Consider the following 19,458-nt stretch of genomic DNA (forward strand, 5'->3'; position numbering starts at 1 on the left):
AAGTCTCCTGTAATTGTGTTACCTTACTTTCAATATTTAAAAAATGAAAAAGCGAAAGTTTAAATTTATTTATTTTGGGCTGTGCTGGGTCTTTGTTGCTGTGTGCAGGTTTTCTCTAGTTGCAGGGAGCCAGAGTTATTCTTCTCTGTGGTGCACGGGCTTCTCATTGCGGTGACTTCTCTTGTTGCATAGCACAGGCTCGAGCTGTGCTGGCTTCAGTAGTTGCAGCACATGAGCTCAGTCGTTGTGGCTCACAGGCTTAGTGAAATCTTCTCGGGCTAGGGATTGAACCTGTGTCTCCTGCATTGACAGGTGGATTCCTATTCACTGCACCACCAGGGAAGTCCCTAAGCTCTTTATTTCTAACAAGCTCCAAGCTCCAGTGTGATATGGATACTGCTGGTCTGTGGACTACACTCTGAGTCTCAGGGGATAGAGAACATTCTAGATAAGAGAAACCCCAAACTTTCATTTCACAGGAGAAAACTTGAGGCACAGAGGTCACATATGAATTTCATCTTGTTCACAGGCACAATGTGAACCTGTCAGCCTGAAGGGGCTTTCTTCCTCTAATTCATCTTGCCATATCTTTGTCATTTCACTTTCCAGTCTACTTCAAAGGAGTATTATATATAATACTCATCATATTTTATCATAGTTAAGCCAGTACACCTAATGGGGAATAGTCTTGGGGCAGCCATTGTCTCTGAGGTTGAATGAGCAGAGAATTCTGCTGTACATTTTGACTACATCTTCAATCAAGCACATAACACCCTTTTTGAGGAAGAGAAGGAGGCTGAACATTCTGCATTCCAGAAAAGTAGTAAGACCAGGAAGGCCCAGAGCTGATGACCCGCCTCCAACTTTGCTTTCTTGGGCTGCCATTGGATGTTCTCCACCAAGAGGGTCCCCAGAGCAGAACCTGTGTGGCAAATGAGAGAAATGTGTCCCTTGGAGAGTTTGTGGAGAAGACTCATCCATCACACAGACCTAGGGATCTCCAGCCTTCAAGAAAAGAAAAGGTAGCATATATTCAGAATGAAATCAAAGAGCAGCAGCCCTGGGCAAGGAGCTGATTGTGACTCTCAGAAGATCTTTTCAATAATGGCTTTCCACTGATCCCCACCTCTAATTCTACCATCAACGCGGGGCCAAGTGACAGGGATATGGGAGAAGACTCAGCACAGCTGGCATCAGAGGCCAAGAGGGATTAGGAGGAAGACTGCTGGCCTAGAAGGAGAGAGAGAATCTAGCACCTCCCCAGAATTTTGAGGGTGCACATACTGTTGGAAAAGAAAAACAATTTTTTTTTACTTCTTTCTCTCTTTTTAAAGTATAATTAATTTACAATGATGTGTTAGCTTCAGATGTACAGAATAGTGATTCAGTTATTATATAATCATTCTTTTTCAGGTCCTTTCCCCTTACAGGTGGTTATTATAAGATATTGAGTTTGTTCCCTGTGCTGTACAGTAGGTGCTTGTTATTTATCTATTTTATATATAGTAGTGTGTATATGTTAATCCCAAACTCCTAATTTAAAGAGAAAAACAACTTTAGGAGAACAAGACTTTGTTCTGAATTTCAGTGGGGGTTTTCTCACTTATCTCCAGTATTTAGCCTCTCTTTTTCTGGAAGTGTTACTTGACCTTTCACCACAATAAAACTGAACAATACAACAAGAACACCCTAGGGGCAAGATAGTGGTTATAATCTTCTATTTTCCTTCCTAATCCTGAGCCTATGTTTCATCAAAGCAGAAGAGTTCAAGTACATGTATGGCTGAGATGCTTTGCAGTGCACCTGACACTATGACAACATTGTTAATTGGAGATACTCCAATATATAATCGGAGAAGGCAATGGCACCCCACTCCAGTCCTCTTGTCTGGAAAATCCCATGGACGGAGGAGCCTGGTAGGCTGCAGTCCATGGGGTCTCGAAGAGTCAGACACGACTGAGCGACTTCACTTTCACTTTTCACTTTCATGCATTGGAGGAGGAAATGGCAACCCACTCCAGTGTTCTTGCCTGGAGAATCCCAGGGACAGAGGAGCCTCGTGGGCTGCCATCTGTGGGGTCACACAGAGTCGGACACGACTGAAGCGATTTAGCAGCCGCAGCAGCCAATATATAATAAAAAGTTTTTTTTTTTTTTTTTTAAAGCAGAAGAGATTGCCAATTTGGAGAGGGTGTAGCCCTAGAAGTTTATGGGTGGGTCTATGTCCTAATGGAGAAGGAACAATTACAGTGTGTGAGGAAAGTCAGAACGGTAGCGGTCTAGGCTTATTTCTTTTTTCTGTGATGACTCTAATGGGGGCTTCCACAGCCTCTTCAGTTGGTATAAGGATCCTTGTGGGACTGAAAGTCCATCGTGAGTAATGAATGTTTGGTCCTGGGAAGTTTTGTGACAGATTTTAGAAACTTACCAAACTGGAAATGTTGATACTTAGGGTATGGAGTGCTTGGCTACATATACCTAGATACCATGGTGTTGGTGTGTTTTTATTCCCTGTGACTAAGTGATCAGCAAAATAGAAGAGGGACCCCCACAAAACTTGGAGGAAGAAGGTGGAACTAAGGCTCTTTTGGCACAGGGGAGAAGGTAAGTGTCTCAGATGATGTCACCTGGGGGTTGAGGAATCATGGGTTGAGCAGGTTACAGGGAGAGATCTGGGAGGCAACAGAGTTCTGAGTCCATGATTTCCTACTAGGTCAGAGTTCATGCAGCACAAGAGTCAATAAGTACCGGGCACCCACCAGGTGCTGTCATTTGTGACATTGCTGTCATTTGTGACTACTGTAGATGCCCTCTAGTAGTTCCTACCTCCTGGAGATGAGAGGAAAGAAGGAAATGCCCATCTTTGGACAGGATACTGCAGATTTTGAGGATTAGGAAGGAGCCTTCATAATGTCCAGAAAAATGGAGAGGGGATCATTCATTCCAAAGGATGGAATTAATACAGTGGTTTTACAGATTTTACCAAGGACAGATTTATATTCTATCTTGAATATTTACCCATGGAATATACTCAGTGAAAACTTAAATAATTAAACAATGGACATTGTTTAAAAGTTAGCATGTCCAGGTGCCAGAAGAGAACAACTTAAAAGTAGCAGCAAAGAGTAGGAGCTAAATATTTTTGGAGGATAAATTGTCTCTGGTTCTTTATTTCAAAAACTGCTTTGTATTCATATAATATACTTTTTTTTTTTTTTTTAAAGCAAGGACACTTTTAGATGAAGCAGGATTTGGTAATCACAGAGTCTTTAGCATCAGACAAAGCCAAATCCGAACTCTAGTTCTTTCCTTGACTGTATGACCTTCGAGCCAAGGTGTTCCCCTCTATAAAATGGGAATAACAGTAAAGATTGCTGGGAGGATTAAATGAGACACTGCGCAAAACTCTAAGCTCAGGATCTGATATACAGCAAATATAAAATACTGTTGTAGGGTAAGGGAGTTAGAGAAGGCAAGGTTCAAAAAAAGAAAGAGACCAGCACTTTACAGGAACAGATCACCTTTAATGAGACGAGAAGGGGCAGCAGTCAGATTAACGAGCTTCTGCACTAACCTAAGAAATGAGTAAGTATATATAGGCATGTATGTGGAAAGTTACTGTCTTAAAGGGGCCTGTTCTTCTCCAAGGTTGTTCAGAGTAGTTATCTCTTAAATGGCTGGGCAAGGAATTCTGGAGATTGGCCAGAGACTGGACCGGCTGGGAGCTGGGCATAATCAGCCTAATGTCCATTTTTTCTTCCGGTGAGAGAGTTCTTTGTTTTGCATAGAATGGTGGGGAGGACCTGGAAGGGAGTTTTAACTCCAGGCTACCTAGAGCCTTGCAACTTTTCTTCAACTATAGTAATGACGGAAACGATAAGATCGACGTTGAAATAAATTGTAGCATTAACAATGGTTATGTTTGGATTCCCCAAAGCACAATTCCATTTAACCTGGAGAATCGGAAGCCGGAATGAAGTCCAGCAGGTTCATCAGCTAAAATAAATTTCTAGGCTCAGATGACGCTAAAACTACATTTCCCAGCATGCCCTGGGTTCCAGGGTCTTGTTTTCTCTCATTTCCGGGTGGATCAGGTGACTCCCCGGCTGCGCCATGGCGGAAGCAGAGGAGCAGGTAAGGGCTGCAGTTCCTAGGCAGGGGAATGGGAGGCGAGGGTGGGGCGATGGGGGCGTGAAGTGGTGTTGCTGCGGAGGAGTGGGGCTGCTGCGGGGCCAGGCAGGCTCACGTGGGGCTGGGGTATGGCCAAAGTTCATTTCGGGGAGCGGAGAGGCAAGTGGGATGCAGTCTTTTGGACCGCAGGCGGAGACAGCGCCTGGACACACCCCCAGCATTTGTGGGGCGACCCTCCCTTTGGCTTTAGCCTTATGGCCTGTGTTCTGAGAAATTTTGGCTTGAAGGCAGCTTAGGCTCTCTCAGGGACTGGCTGCTTCTGGGAGGCATCACACCTGATTTGAGTTTTGAGGTCAGGTGACTGAGATTTAAGTTCCTTTCCACTCGAAGTAGGACTGAAAGAGCTGATTTGCAGGTGGGCTAGGAAGGCGAAGTAGATGTGCTTAGGTTTGTTTAAGGTCTATTTCATTTGGGTACCAAGCTAGGTCAGTGTTGCATCTGATGAGTTTTACTTCGGGTCAATTTCATTTCCCTACAGAGCTAAGTCAATGTTGTATCTGTTGAGTTTTATTTTGGATCAGTTTCATTTAGTTACAAATCTGTTTTATCTGGCAGTGGTTAAGTGCATCAGTCAGGGAGCAAACAAATCTCAGGCTCTAGTGCTCGTTCCTTTTCTTAAAATGTGACTTTGGGCTAATTGTTTATAGAGATGGAGATAATTATAGTAGTCCTCATAGGGTGATTTAAGAAGGACTGGGTCTAACGCAAATTTAAAGTGCTTAGAAGAAGTTTGGCTCAGTAAAAGTTATGTGGGATAGTTGCTGATAATCAGCTGGCGGTGTTCAGCCTACACCTAGCAGTGTGACGCTGGAGTTTAGGGAAAGATTAGTAATGGCAGTTGTTATTTTCATACAGGCAATAGTGGTAGCCAGACATTAGATGAAATGACAAAGTAACATCGAGTACCTCTCATCCCCCACATCCCCCACCCCCCAAAGGCAGGTCGGAATTTGGGAAAGTACCTTAAATTTCCGTTTCCAGTGTTATTTTATCTTGGCATTGTTTTTCCTTATGAATTAACAGGGCCATCAGTTTGCATAATTGCTTGTAAGCAGTGACTTGATGCACTGTCTAGTATCATATAGGAAGTTTATTTACTTTAAAAATTTACTTTGTACCATTTGCTGCTGCTGCTGCTAAGTCGCCCCAGTCGTGTCCGACTCTGTGCGACCCAATGGACGGCAGCCCATGAGGCTCCCCCGTCCCTGGGATTCTCCAGGCAAGAACACTGGAGTGGGTTGCCATTTCCTTCTCCAGTGCATGAAAGTGAAAAGTGAAAGTGAAGTCGCTCAGTTGTGTCCAACCCTCAGCGACCCCATTGACTGCAGCCTTCCAGGCTCCTCCGTCCATGGCATTTTTCCAGGCAAGAGTACTGGAGTGGGGTGCTATTGCCTTCAACATACTTCAATTACATAATGAAAATTGTCCTGTGTAATTTTCGCACATGCCAATAAATAATAAATTCGCCAAGGTAGAAATTAAGTTTTTGGGTCTTCATTATGTTAACAGATGAGTCTCCTCTGTACCCCTGGAGCCTCCTTTTCCATTTCAAGCAGTTTAGTAGGATATGCTTATTAAGCTCATGTAATTGCATGACTCACAGCTGGATTTGATGATTGTGAGATTGGTTTTCACACTATTCATCTCTCCTGTTAAAAAAAAAAATTCTGTGGCTGCTCTAGGTCTTAACTGTGGCACTCCGGATCTTTGGTTGCAGCCTGTGAACTCTTAGTTTCGGTATGTGGGATCTAGTTCCCTGACCACGGCTCAAACCTGGGCTTCCTGCATTGGAAGCGCAGAGTCTTAGCCACTGGACCACCAGGGAAGTCCCTAAAATAAAAATTTTTGGTAGTTTCATTTAAAAGCGAAAAGCCAAGCTCCTACATTCTTAGATACAGTGTCAAGACCAGGGAGAGTTGTTCTTAGTGTTTACAAGCTAGTATTTACTAACTAGTGTCTGCTATGGTTTTGTGTAGGAGTTTAGCCAAGCTGTTTGATTAAGAAGACACTTAGAAAGTTCATAGTATAGTAAGAATGGTTTGCGTTTTTATAGGACCTTCCAGTTTAAAGAACCGTCTCATGTTTCATTTGGTCCTTACAAAAGAATTCTGTTGGTAAATTTTACTCTGATATGTAAGTCAGATCAGTCACCTCCTATGTTCCAAACCTTCAAGTGGCTGCCTATGCACTCTGGAAAAAAAAAAAAAAGAGTCCTTAGGATAGTCTAGTTGCCCTATAGCACCTTATCACAATTGCTCCCCATTCTTGTTCTCAGACCTCATTTTCCACTATTCTCTTCCCTTTCTGTCACTCTGCATCAGCTACCCTGGCTTTCTTACTCTGCCTTCAACAAACTAGGCGTGTACCTGCCTCAGGACCTTTGCTCACGCTGCTCACTTTTTTGGACCCCAGATATTAACAGGACTTTCTCTGACTTCCTTTTTGTTTCTGGTGTTATTTTGTTTTTAGTGTTTGTTCTAGGTGCTATCTTTCTGTGTGAGACCTTCCCTGACCATTCTTCAAAACCGCCTTCTGTGTAATTTTCTCCTTAGTGCTCATGACCATCTGACATACTGTGTTTTTAAATCTCCTTTCTCCCCTCCCTATATTCTGTATATTTTTATATTCATTTTTATATATACTTTCTATGGAATGTAAGCTCCATGATGGCAAGGATTTGTTCATTGATATATGCCTGACACCTGGAAAAGTGCTTGGTTCTCAATATGTGTTAAATGATTGAATTTTACAGATAAACACATTGAAATTCATATGCCTTAAGTAACTTGCCCAGGCTTGTGTCTATAATAAATCTCCAGTATTCTGTCTCCAACGCTCATGATTTTTTTACCAGAATACTCTGCCTTTTAAAAAGTTACTTAAGGGGCTTCCCTGGCAGTTCAGTAGTTAAGACTCCAAGCTTCCAATGCATGGGGCTCAGGTTTGATCCTTGGTTGGAGAACTAAGAACCCACATGCTACTTGGCCAAAAAACAGAAAATAGAACTTACTCTAAATCAACCTCTCCTCTTGACTTTTCTGAGTGTTGTATTTTTGGTGATGGCTCTTTTATCCCTCTTAATTTTAGGAAGAACCAAGAGAGTGGGATATATAATGAGTTAATATAACACAGTTCACAGACTCGCAAACTCAAGATCTCTTTTTGGGGAATATCCTGGCGATCCAGTGGTTAGGATTCTGTGCTTCCAGTGGGAGGCAGGGGTTCTGTCTCTGGTCTGGGAACTAAGATTTGCAAGCTGTGTCGTGCAGCCAAAAAAGGAAAAAGATTAAAAAACGATCACTTTTTGGATATGAATGAACTTTTTTTAAAAAGTCATTGGGAAATCTTTGTTTATTCTGAGAATGGTTGAAGTGGTTAGTAAAAATAACTACATATATATTAGTTCACAGAAAGAGCTAATACCTTGCATTGTGCCTGGAAATCCTCTAACCAGCCATTTTACCTCTCGCCAAAATGATTTATAGTTGACCTTCGTAATCACAGATGCCTGACACTATTTGCCCATACTGTGCTTATGAGTGACATTCTGCCCGAAGTCTGGCTGTTTGTAGTTTGTGTATTTGTCTTAGCTCTACTGCAGATTGCTGAGTCCTTAAGAACGAGCACAGAGTTTACTCATGTCTGTATCTCTGACAGAGCCAGTGCCTTACACAGGTACTAGGTACTTAATAAAATGTTTACATGGATTTATTAGGGGGAGAATAGCCTTCTGAATTGAAAACATCAAATTGTTAAGCTAGGTTCAAGGAATTTGTGCTGTTGTTTTACCTGAAAGTTTTGAAAGCTTTTCAGTCATGTGGATTGTAGTTACATTTCCTACGTTCCTTACTCTGTCAGCTCCCTGGGTACTCTCTTTCCTCCCAACCAGCAGGGAACCTGGTCCATTAAAATACTTGGTCACTCAGATTGTCTATTCTTTGACCAGATCAGAGAGCTTCTACACTGAGTTTCCTTCTGCCTTTTAGAAATTAGGGACATTCTCTCTGTACTGTAGAGCATTTTAGGATTATGAGATAGTACATTGGTGAGCAGGTTTACCCTCATGTGATTGTGCCCTGTGTAAAAGTCAAAATCAAGGTGACAGATATTTGAGTGTCACAGGCTTCTTGCTTCAAGCCTGTAGCTTGGGGATTTTACTCCCCAGGATTCTTGTGAGTGTGAAATGAGATAAAGTATGTTATAGTACCAGATTGAAACAATTGGCTTGTAAATAGGACAATGATTTATAACCCAAACTTGGATTGGCTAAGGTGCAGACAATCTTCGTATAGTTTGGTCAAGATAGATCTTTTAAAAGCAGCTTTACTAATAAGTGGGCTTCTCTGGTGGCTTAGACCATAAAGAATTTGCCTGCAATGCAGGAGGCCAGGGTTTTATCCCTGAGTTGGGAAGATCTCTTGGAGAAGGGAATGGCTACCCACTCTAGTATTCTTGCCTGGAAATCCCCATAGACAGGAGCCTGGCAGGCTACAGTCCATGGGGTTGCAAAGAGTTGGACACAACTGAGCAACTAACACTTTTCACTTTCACTTACTAATAAATAACTAAAGGAAAAGCAAAGCCCTGAACAAGAAGTTGCAAAAGCATAGGATCAGAGAAGTCTTTAGGAAACCCACTCTTTACCATTATGTAACAAGTATAGTCATGAATTAGCTCAGCCAATGACCTTGGTACCTTGTGAGTTTCTCCTCCCATCTTCCTCTGGCTTGGTTGGCTGAAGGCTGATGGCATCAGCTGATCATTAGTAGCCTCCCTGGCTCCCAGATTACCACCTTGCGGAGAGACCACTCATCAGATCCGGGTGGGCTTCTGTGTTTCATGCAGCTCCCTGCTCATGGCTACTCAGTCACAGTCCCCTTTGTTTCTTCTAGAAACTTGATCTTCCTTAGTGGGTTTTTTTTGTTTGTTTGCTTTATCAAATCCTTGTGAATCTGGACTCTGATTTATACCTACAGCATCAGAATCTGTGAAGATGGAGTGGATACTAAATGAAGTCAGTCAGAAAGAGACAAATACCATATGATACCACTTATATATGGAATCTGAAACATGACACAAGTGAACTTACCTATGAAACAGAAACAGACTCAAAGACATAGAGGACAGGTTTGTGGTTGCCACGATGGAAGAAGTAGGGGAGGGATGGACTGGGAGATGCACACTATTATATAGAGAAAGGATGAACAACAATATCCTACTGTATATCACAGGGAACTATCTTCACTATCCATAATGGAAAAGAAAAATCTGTCACTTCAGTTCAGTCACTCACTCGTGTCCGACTCCTTGTGACTCCATGAACTGCAGCATGCCAGGCCTCCTTGTCCATCAACTCCTGGAGCCTACTCAGACTCATGTCCATCATGTTGACGATGCCATCCAACCATCTCATCCTCTGTCGTCCCCTTCTCCCTCCTTCAGTCTTTCCCAACATTGGGGTCTTTTTCAATGAGTTAGTTCTTCACATCAGGTGGCCAAAGTATTGGAGTTTTGGCTTCAGCATCAGTCCTTCCAATGAATATTCAGGACTGATTTCCTTTAGGATGGACTGGTTGGATCTCCTTGAAGTCCAAGGGACTCTCAAGAGTCTTCTCCAGCACCCCAGTTCAAAAAAATCCATAACTATATTCAATAAACCATAATGGAAAAGAAAAAAAAAACAAACCATGGAGTGGATTAGCAAATATTAGCCAGTTCCCCAAACTGAGTTTAGATGGCTCTGATGCAAAGTCAGGTTTGGGATGGGGCCAGTAGGCACCAGGCGGGGGCAGTCCTCGAGGCTTTCCTTCATTTGCAGAGTGAAATGAGTGCAGCCGCTGAGCCTGGTGGGTTGAACAAGGTTGGTAACCTGCGTCTTCGGCTTCTGTCAGCTCCCAGGGTATCCTTTCATCTTACTCAGACAGCCTAGTCCTTGCGGGACCCAAAGCTTTCTGTAATGAAGCTCTGTGCACAAGGATATCAAATACAATTCACACAAAATATTCCTCTTTCCGTGCCTTTGTCAGCTGTCGGAACCTGTCGCACTCTGTCGTCAGGCTCAGCCATGGCACACGGTGTGTTGGGACGGGAGAGAAGGTGGCAGGAAGTGTTGTGTGTTTCACGTCCATCTCCAGCCCTGTCTGGTTCTCTGGGGCCTGGTGTCTCCTCTGTTTCTTCATCCTGCAGAGTTTGGAGCTGGCCTTCTTCAGGCTCCAATCTCCCATTTCTCCCCCAAATTCTCTTCATGGTGCTTAGCAAACTATTCCCTCCAAATTGTGAGGATTTCACAACCTCGGAAGTCCTGGCTTATCTTTCTCTTCCTGGGCTGACCGTCTGCTGAACCCCTCCTGGCCTCTGAGGCTGGTGTGCTGTATCTTCTTCCAGGCTGCTGTCACGGGGCCCTGATGGTGGGCTCAGGGTCGAGGTGCATGGAAAGACCTTGTTGTGGGGCTCTTCCGAGCACCCAGTTAGCTCCTTCCCGGGGCTGCTGCTAGGTGGTTAACACTCTGTGTGAATCACTCTGTCCTTGTTTGTGCTGTCACCCCTCTCTCCCCCTTCTGTCACTGTCCTGTAGCCATGAGCTAATGAGCTGGAGCAAATGCACTTACTCTTATTCACAAGTGGGAAAGGAACATACAGAGGAGGTACAGTGTTACTGCCTTGGATTAGCAGCTTATTTATTTTTTTTTTTAAGATTTATTTTATTGAAGTATAGTTGATTTACGGGCTTCCCAGGTGGCGCTAGTTGTAAAGAATCCGCCTGCCAGTGCAGGAAATGCAAGAAACATGGGTTCAGTCCCCGGGTCTGGAAGATACCCTGGAGGAGGAAATGGCAACCCAGGGCAGTATTCTTACCTGGACAATTTCATGGACGGAGAAGTTTGGTGGTCCCTGGAGTTTCAAAAAGTTGGACACCACTGAATGACTGAACACCATAGTTGATTTACAGTATTTTACTTTCTGCTGTACAGCAGAGTGATTCAGTTTTATATATATATGTATTTATATATATTCTTTTTCATATTCTTTAACATTATGATTAAACATTTAACATTAAGGTACTATAGTTCCCTGTGCTATATAGTAGGAACTTGTTTATCTCTTCTATATATAACAGTTTGCATCTGCTAATCCCAAATTCCTAGTCCATTCTTCCTCACCCCACCCATACCCCAGCAACCACAAATCGGTTTTCTCTGTGATTCTGTTTTGTAGGTTAGTGCATTTGTGCCATATTTTAGACTCCACATGTAAGTGATTTCATATGGTATTTGTCTTTCTCTTTCTGACTCATTTCACTTAGTATGATGATCTCTAGGTCCATCCATATTGCTTCAAGTGGCATTGTTTCATTCTTTTCTATGGCAAAGTAGTATTCCATTGTATACTGGTAGCATAATAGTAGAAGGCAGTGGCACCCCGCTCCAGTACTCTTGCCTGGAAAATCCCATGGACGGAGGAGCCTGGTAGGCTGCAGTCCATGGGGTCGCGAAGAGTCGGACACGACTGAGTGACTTCACTTTCACTTTTCACTTTCATGCATTGGAGAAGGAAATGGCAACCCACTCCAGTGTTCTTGCCTGGAGAATCCCAGGGACGGGGGAACCTGGTGGGCTGCTGTCTATGGGGTCGCACAGAGTCAGACACGACTGAAGTGACTTAGCAGCAGCAGCAGCATAATAGTACTCCATCTCCTTTCATCCATTCATCTGTTGATGGACATTTAGATTGCTTCCTGTTTTGGCTATGGTAAATGGTACTGCTATGAACATTGGGATGCATGTATCTTTTCAAATTAGGCTTTTCATCTTTTCTGGATATATGCCCAGAAGTGCGGTTGCTGGATCATATGGCAGCTCTTAATTTTTTGAGGAACCTCCATACTGTTTTCCATAGTGGCTGCACCAATTTACATTCCCACCAGCAGTGTAAGAGGGTCCCCTAATTCTCCACATTCTCTCTACAGCACCTTATTTCTTCTCATCGTGATCATCAGCAACCAGCTGTTGAATCCTATCCTTTGGGTAGGATAGTTGGAGACAGGCAAAACCTTTAGGTTTATCCACAGTGAATTTAAAAGGATAACTACTAGGATCAGACAGTTAATACTAGGAGAAACAGAGGCCATAGGAGGACAAATCTGGACCTTGTGGCCTGGACTCACTGGAGACAGTTCTGTGAGTGAGGTGAGGGCTAGGTTAGGCTGTGAGGAAAGTTTAGGATTTAGAAACAGCCAGTGAGTTTCTAACTTTTTTTTAGCCTCGCATTGGCAACATGGAAATGGAAGACATACAGTCCAGGCTGTGTTGTTAAAGCAAGATTGAAGGCCCTCAGCCCGACTGTACCTACCTCCTGGAGGTGCTTCCTGAGAATTGTCCTGTGGAGCATGCTGAGAGTTGGAGGAGCACTAGAAAGTGTGCAGAGTTGGGCCAAGGGCCTTCTAAGCAAGGAAGTGCTTCAGGAGGCTCGGCACTGGCATCACAAGCTCAAGGTGGGCGTGTGAAGTGGCCACGAATGGGACTGCCTGGTGTCAGGACTTTTGGGGTGTTGGTGGTGAAGTGCATTCTGTCTCCAGGACCATAGCTGCTCAGCCCCAACCGACGTTCTGTGGAAATGTGGATTTCAGGTTTATCTGAGTTTATGAAGTCAGAAATACAGATTTTTATGTGAAGGTCTTAAAAACACTACGTAGACCAAACAAAACACGTACATTCGACATCCAGACTGCAAGTCATTCTTGCTCCTAATGACGTAGAGACTTGAGCATGTGATCTCTGGGTGAGAAGTCACCCAGTGTGCCTGGAGGGCCATGGGTCTGTACAGAGAGTGGGGAGTGAGGCTGGAAGTGCACTGGGGGCCAGATTGGGGTGGGCTTCAATGATCTTGCTGGAGAGCAGTGACCAGTCTACTGTGTGTTTTGGGAAGATGATTCTGTCAGTGGTTGAGTAGATTCAAGAGGTCACCTGTCAAGGCAGTGAGATTTTTAGTTAATGCTGTTTGGACACATGATTAAGTTTAAGGGATTGATGTTCAAAAGAAAGGTAAAATGAAACAGTTGTTGACTTAGTTAGATTTCAGTCTGTTGCCCAGAACTTGTCCAACTATACATTTGTGTCACTAGATGCTTTCCAGCCCTTCGTTTTGGCTTCAAGCAGAGCAGCACTTTTTTTATTATGATAAGATATATATATAATGTATACCATTTTAACCATTTTTAAGTGTAAGGAATCAGTGGCATTAAGTACATTCACCTTTGTGCAGTCATTACCACCATCTATCTCTAGAACTTTCTGTCATCACAAAACTGGAACTGTACCCATTAAACAATAACTCTCATTCCCCCGGCATCAGCTGTAGGTAACCTCTGTTCAGCTTTCTGTCTCATAAGTGGAATACTGCGATGTTTGTCTTGTTGTGTCTGACATATTTATCTTAGAAGCTAGCACAGTTTTATAACTTACACTTTGATGATTTGAAGGTTGTTTGTTTAGTCTCTAAGTCGTGTCTGATATTTTGTGACCCCATGGACAGTAGCCCACCAGGCTTCTCTGTCCATGGGATTTCCCAGGCAAGAATACTGGAGTGGGTTTTGATTTCCTTCATTGGGGATCTTCCCGACCCAGGGATCAAACCCACATCGCCTTCACTGGCAGGCAGATTCTTTACCGCTGAGCCACCAGGAGTATGTGAAGTTAAAAAAAGAAAATGTTTGGAAGTCACTATTTTTCTATGTTCAGCCTTCTTCTGGGTCACTGGGTACATTCACTTTAGATCTTCTCTAGCCTCTTTCTCTCGAGCATTGAGCAGTGGGGCTTGATGAATGAAGGATGCTAAGAAATAACAGACCAGGCCAGTTCCTGAAGGCACTTATGCAGGGCTTTGATAGCATCGTGGGTAGAAGTGTCATTTTTTGAGGCCACAGCTCCGTTTGGGAGGTTCATGCTGGTGCTGATGCTAAGTCTCTGAGTGTCCTGAAATAAATGTTCTTTGTTGATACCAGCAGCCACAGGAGGGCTGGAAGACTCAGATGTTTGATATTTGCGTGCCTTAAGGTATTAGATTCTGCTTCTGCGTGGTTTCTGGTGGGAAAAAATGTGTAATTTGATTTTGAGTTTTTGGATTGAAATTGCTGGTTGGGGACTTATGTTTTTGTTTTAATGACGCATGTAAGTGGGATGTTTGTCCTTATACACCATGTTTATATTTGAATGGATCGCAAATTAGGAAAAAAATGTTTCCTTCGATTTAGTGTCAGTTTTGGAAAAGAGTAGTCAAGTGTTCCCTGAAAGTTTTAGAGGTGGGAGATAGGAATCTTGCCGTGGCTTATTGGCACAACTGTCAAAGCCTGGTTTTGCTCATGCTAATAACTTAATGTGCAGAAACTGTCAGGGATGTTAGAAGTCATTTAAGTTCAAACTCTAAGTCTTTGCATTTTACTTTGGAGGGCATTAGGAAATTTCAAGATACTATGTGTGAAACATTTAGCATCATGAGTGATATATTATAGATGTTGAGTAAAGACATTAGAACAGTGACTATTAATATTAAGTGGAGTGTGTCTGTGTCCAAAATAGAAGGATCAGGAGGTCAGGTACACTAACCAGGGGATGATTAGTGTAGGGGAGAAGTAATTTAGAAGAGTCAGCTTGATCTATTTCATTAACTGTCTGGAGAACTGGCAAGCAATAGAATTAGATTTTTTATGTGTCATAGTTAGAGCTAAGAACAAAACATTGCTGTGGAAAGATCATAGCTCCAAGTTAATGAGGACTTTCTAATATTTAGATTATTTTGAAAACAAACAGGCTATATTAGGATATATAGATGTTCACATTCATTATAGTTAATGTTATAACTACAATCAGATTCTTAATTACAACTACTATTCATCCCCATTTTACAGATGAACTTGTGAGCAGGGACTGTTCTGTCCACAAGGCTCTTCTGGAGGGAGCCTGCCACCTGCCAGGCTCTTAATAATTTTAGACACGTTAAATTAAAATATTTCACACACCTGGTGTCTGTTTATCCTACAGTCCAATTTGCATTGAGTGATACGTGCATCCACCTTTCTTTAAAATGTTCATTTGTTTGGTCTTGAAAAAAATTATTCTTTGTATCTAAAGTGTCCTACCCACCCCCCCTTTTTTTTTGTCTTGTGAATGTCCTTGGCCCCCCACCCCACCCTTTTATGTCTCATGGATGGTTGAGAAATGCTTATGTTCACTGTCAGCATGTTAGTTGTAACCTTTTATTGCTATTGATATCTATAAGCACGTTAAGTAAATCTTCGTTTTGCTGACCTCTTTGAAGACGCGTGGCATCAGCAGATTCTCTCTTTCAGTGGACAGGTGAGAGATTAGCGGGACCAAGTCCATTTTTTCCCCCCTTTTGCTTTGTTTTCTCCAGAGCAGCAAGATTCATTGTTTAGCAAGAGGGAAACTGTTAAATGGCAGAATTTGTCTTCTGGTTAATGGTTTAAAGAGTGGATGTAAATTATACAGCTTGTTTGCGCAGTGCCTGATAAGGTACCACACTAGGGGAATTCTTTTGTAAAAGCTGTTTAAGCAAGACAGTAATTTTGACTCAGCCAGATTAATAACATAATAATTAATAGAAGAAGAGCTTTGAGCTTTGCTGTATAAAAATTGGCTTATGGACAATTTGAAGTGGCAGTTGCCTCTTCCCTTCTGAGATCAGTAAAGACTGCTTTGCCAGACCTAGTTCCATCTTTAGTGAAGGAAGAGCTTTCTGGGTCCTCCCATAAGAAGTTCCTGGAGTCATTTGTTAAGCTGCTGACCTGTTGAGGGAGGTCACTGGGAGTGACAGATCCATGTGGACCCAGGATGACCATCTTAGCCCTGCAAGGTGTGGAGATGTCGTAGGAGTCTTGTGAAGAGTCAGACCATGTGGAGTTCTTCAAACTGGGGTTGAAGATTACTGCCAAAGAAGGGCAAATAGGTGTTGGTGGTGGGGACGTGGGGACTCTTACTCCTCGAAAATATTTTTTCTTCTTTTGTTATGTGTTCTAACCATTTTCCCCACTCCATGATTTGTAGGAAACTGGATCTCTGGAAGAATCTACAGATGAGTCTGAGGTAAGGTGGTGATTCAAGAGCATGGAAATTTCTAGCTGAGCCAACATCTTGAGCTGGTCATGCCTTGCTAAATGGAACATTCCCCGGGTTTGGGAAGGTAAGGTAGGTCATAGGTGATTAAACCTCAAAAAGGAATATGTTGGTCATCTTTTAAAGTATTAGATAGATTCATTTAAAAAATAAACGAGAAAAGGAGCAAAAAGTGTTTTCCTTATTTTGAACCATATTTTAATCCTAAGCGTGTTGGCAGTGAGGAAATTCATGCCAAATTTTACAAACTAATCTTGACAGTTAAAAACCTATTTTTAAAAATAACCATTGTAGGGTCTGCAGTATTTATTCTTTGTTCTTTTAATGAATATGATGTGCTTTTTAGTATAATTTCTGAATCACGGAAATGATATTTCATAAAAAGGGAAGTAGCTACTTAAAAACTGTTAGGGAGCTCAGTTGTAGTAAAGATTGTATTTTAAGGAGAAAAAGTAATATATAAAGGAAGCCTTTAAAAAATTTCTTCTCAAGGCTATGCATAAAAAAATAAGTTTAAGCATGCTGCTGCTGCTACTGCTGCTAAGTCACTTCAGTCATGTCCGACTCTGTGTGACCCCATAGACGGCAGCCCACCAGGCTCCCCTGTCCCTGGGATTCTCCAGGCAAGAACACTGGAGTGGGTTGCCATTTCCTTCTCCAATGCATGAAAGTGAAAAGTGAAAGGGAAGTCGCTCAGTCGTGTCCGACCCTTAGCGACCCCATGGACTGCAGCCTACCAGGCTCTTCCATCCATGGGATTTTCCAGGCAAGAGTACTGGAGTGGGGTGCCATTGCCTTCTCCATGTTTAAGCATAACACTGATCAATTAGCTTATTAGTTTTATAAATGGACTAATAATAATAGTTACATTTTTTTTTCTTATAGTATTTCCTTTGGCTCAGAGGACTATAAAAGTATCTATGATAACTTTTGGAAATCCACACCAATATGCTATTTAATATAATCTATTAAATTTGGACTGATATTACAGATAGTCTCTTTTATGCTTTGGGGAGAAAAGGTGGTCTTATACATATTCCTCTAGAGAACATCTTGCATATTATGCCATCATACATTTGTAGTTTTTCTGTAGAGTTGTGGTTCCTAACATTTTCACTACTAAAGATCTGTGATGCTGTTTTAATCCTGGTAAAGTGTAACTGAAATTACTCATAGATAGGATATAATAATTGTTGATTTTCAATAATGCATTGAAAGCATTTCAGAGCACCGTTTTTACTTTTGGAGAATTCTACTTAACTGAGAACCCTGTGTTCTGAGGATCACTAGTTCAGAATCCTACAGTGTTGGAGCCCTGTCCAGGAATTTCATTTCCAGGGTGAGCAGGATGTTGGCAGCTGCGTCCATCTAAATCTTTCCACCCATATTTCAGATATGAAATGATCCAGAAAGAGAGCAAACAAAAGAATCCGTAAGCCATGCCTCTAGCATAATTAGGCAGCAGGGAGCACTGTAAACTTCAAAATAAGTAGGGAAATAAATATTTGAAACCAATAGAGCCAGCTTTAGATTGACTGGAGCTGAGGATCAGATGGATGGAAATGAGGGGAGTGTGGCCAAGCCCCAGTGGTGGCACAAAACAAGGGGAAGTCATGCCCAGTCCCAAGTGGGGAAGTTGTGAGTACAGGTCTGAGCTTGGTGGATCTGAGAACTGATTGTTGAGAATCTAAAGGAAGGAGTTTGAAAATTCGTGAAACACCAAAAGTACAGTATTGGGACAGGGCCACTTCTGCAGACAAGGGGGAGGCATTCCCTGGAGGTCTGGTGGTACAGGGAAAAGGAAAAAGCAAGAGATATCCAGGTGTCAGAAACAGACAATATTGTACAATCAGGAGATTCACCTCTTCTCTCCACACCACCAGAAAAAGGATGCCACTTACTAAAGAAAATGTGGGACTCCTTGGTGGTCCAGTGGTTAAGACTCAGCACTTCCCGTGCAGAGGGCACAGGTTTGATCCCTGGTCGAGGCACTGAGATCTCACGTGCCCCACACATCATGGGCCATGCCCAAAATTTAACAACAAACAAAATGCCCTTCCCTTACCAGTGTAACTAAGAAACCTAGTAAACCACCCAAACACCTCACCTCTCCCTGGGAGCACCTGATTATGCTGTCCAGGAACATCTGTCATTTAAAGATGATCTGAAATGGTAGCATCCATACAAAACTGCTTACAGGATAAAAAAGTAGTGAGAACCAAAAACTTTCCAAGAGAACACTGGCGTAACACTCCATCATAAGCTGAATATCTTGAAACAAACAAGCACACAAAAAAACTATCTTAAACCAGAAATTTAAAAATCTCAGAATAGAAATGAACCAAAAACTAGGAAGTTAGGGAATAAAGTTAATGACATTTCAAGAATGAAATGGAAATAAAAGGTATTTTATTGTCGAGAAAACTGAAGCCCAAAAAGTAACCTGACAGTCTAATGTCATAGCTGCTTTGTGGGAGAAATGGGTTCAGATTCTGGTCCCCAGACTCTGGGTTCTTTTGGTCATCTTGCCTTCCAGCCATGGTGCCTTCTCAGGATGGTACCTCGGATTCATCTCTCAGCTGTGCTTCATACTTGCTATGTTACTTTGGGCATTGTGTCAATTCTTCCATTCTTCGGCTTCTTGATGTGAAAAATGGGAGTGACTGCTAACCTCGTATGGTTGTTGTGAGGATTAGAGAAGATTGATGTTTGCAAAGCATCATGTTTGGCGTTTAGCACGTGGGAAGCACTCTGGGAATATTAGTGATCTCCAGCTTCTATTTTAGCTATGGTGCTGGTGGCTGATTTTACAGCCTGGTGCTTCAACCTGAGGGCCTCGGAGAGTCTTCCCACACTGGCTCTAGGAAAGTGGTTACCATCCCAGATATTACCAATTCTAGTGAGTTTATGCACCAGCAGAATAGTTAGGCTGGTGGTAGAGCTGAATGAAGTCCTTGTAGCTATAGTGAGTTGGCTTGCAGTCCAGTCTTTGGAGAAGATTTTCTTAGATTTCTCACTCAGTTTGAACCACTTTCCACTTTTAAGATTGATATTGGTATTGACATACCACTTGATTCCCAGAGAATCTTTATTCTTCCTTTTCTGCCTCTGTCCCTTCTTCCCATTAGGGTTTTTTTTT

The 19,458-nt window shown here is 42.5% G+C and overlaps 1 protein-coding gene across 2 annotated transcripts in view; it reads left to right on the top strand.

The window, feature by feature from the left end:
• Window positions 1–4,069: 4,069 nt before the first annotated feature.
• Window positions 4,070–19,458, top strand: part of VPS41 (VPS41 subunit of HOPS complex) — a 225,180-nt gene continuing 209,791 nt past the window's right edge. The window contains exons 1-2 of one of the 2 annotated variants that reach the window (XM_061414519.1): window positions 4,070–4,134; window positions 16,251–16,289. In XM_061414519.1, coding sequence (XP_061270503.1) covers window positions 4,114–4,134; window positions 16,251–16,289 — 60 coding nt within the window. In that variant the 5' untranslated portion in view covers window positions 4,070–4,113. The remainder of the gene's footprint in view (window positions 4,135–16,250; window positions 16,290–19,458) is intronic. The other variant, XM_061414520.1, reaches the window with a different exon arrangement.

The sequence above is a fragment of the Bos javanicus genome, chromosome 4 (assembly GCF_032452875.1).
Source record: "Bos javanicus breed banteng chromosome 4, ARS-OSU_banteng_1.0, whole genome shotgun sequence".
Taxonomy (NCBI): domain Eukaryota; kingdom Metazoa; phylum Chordata; class Mammalia; order Artiodactyla; family Bovidae; genus Bos; species Bos javanicus.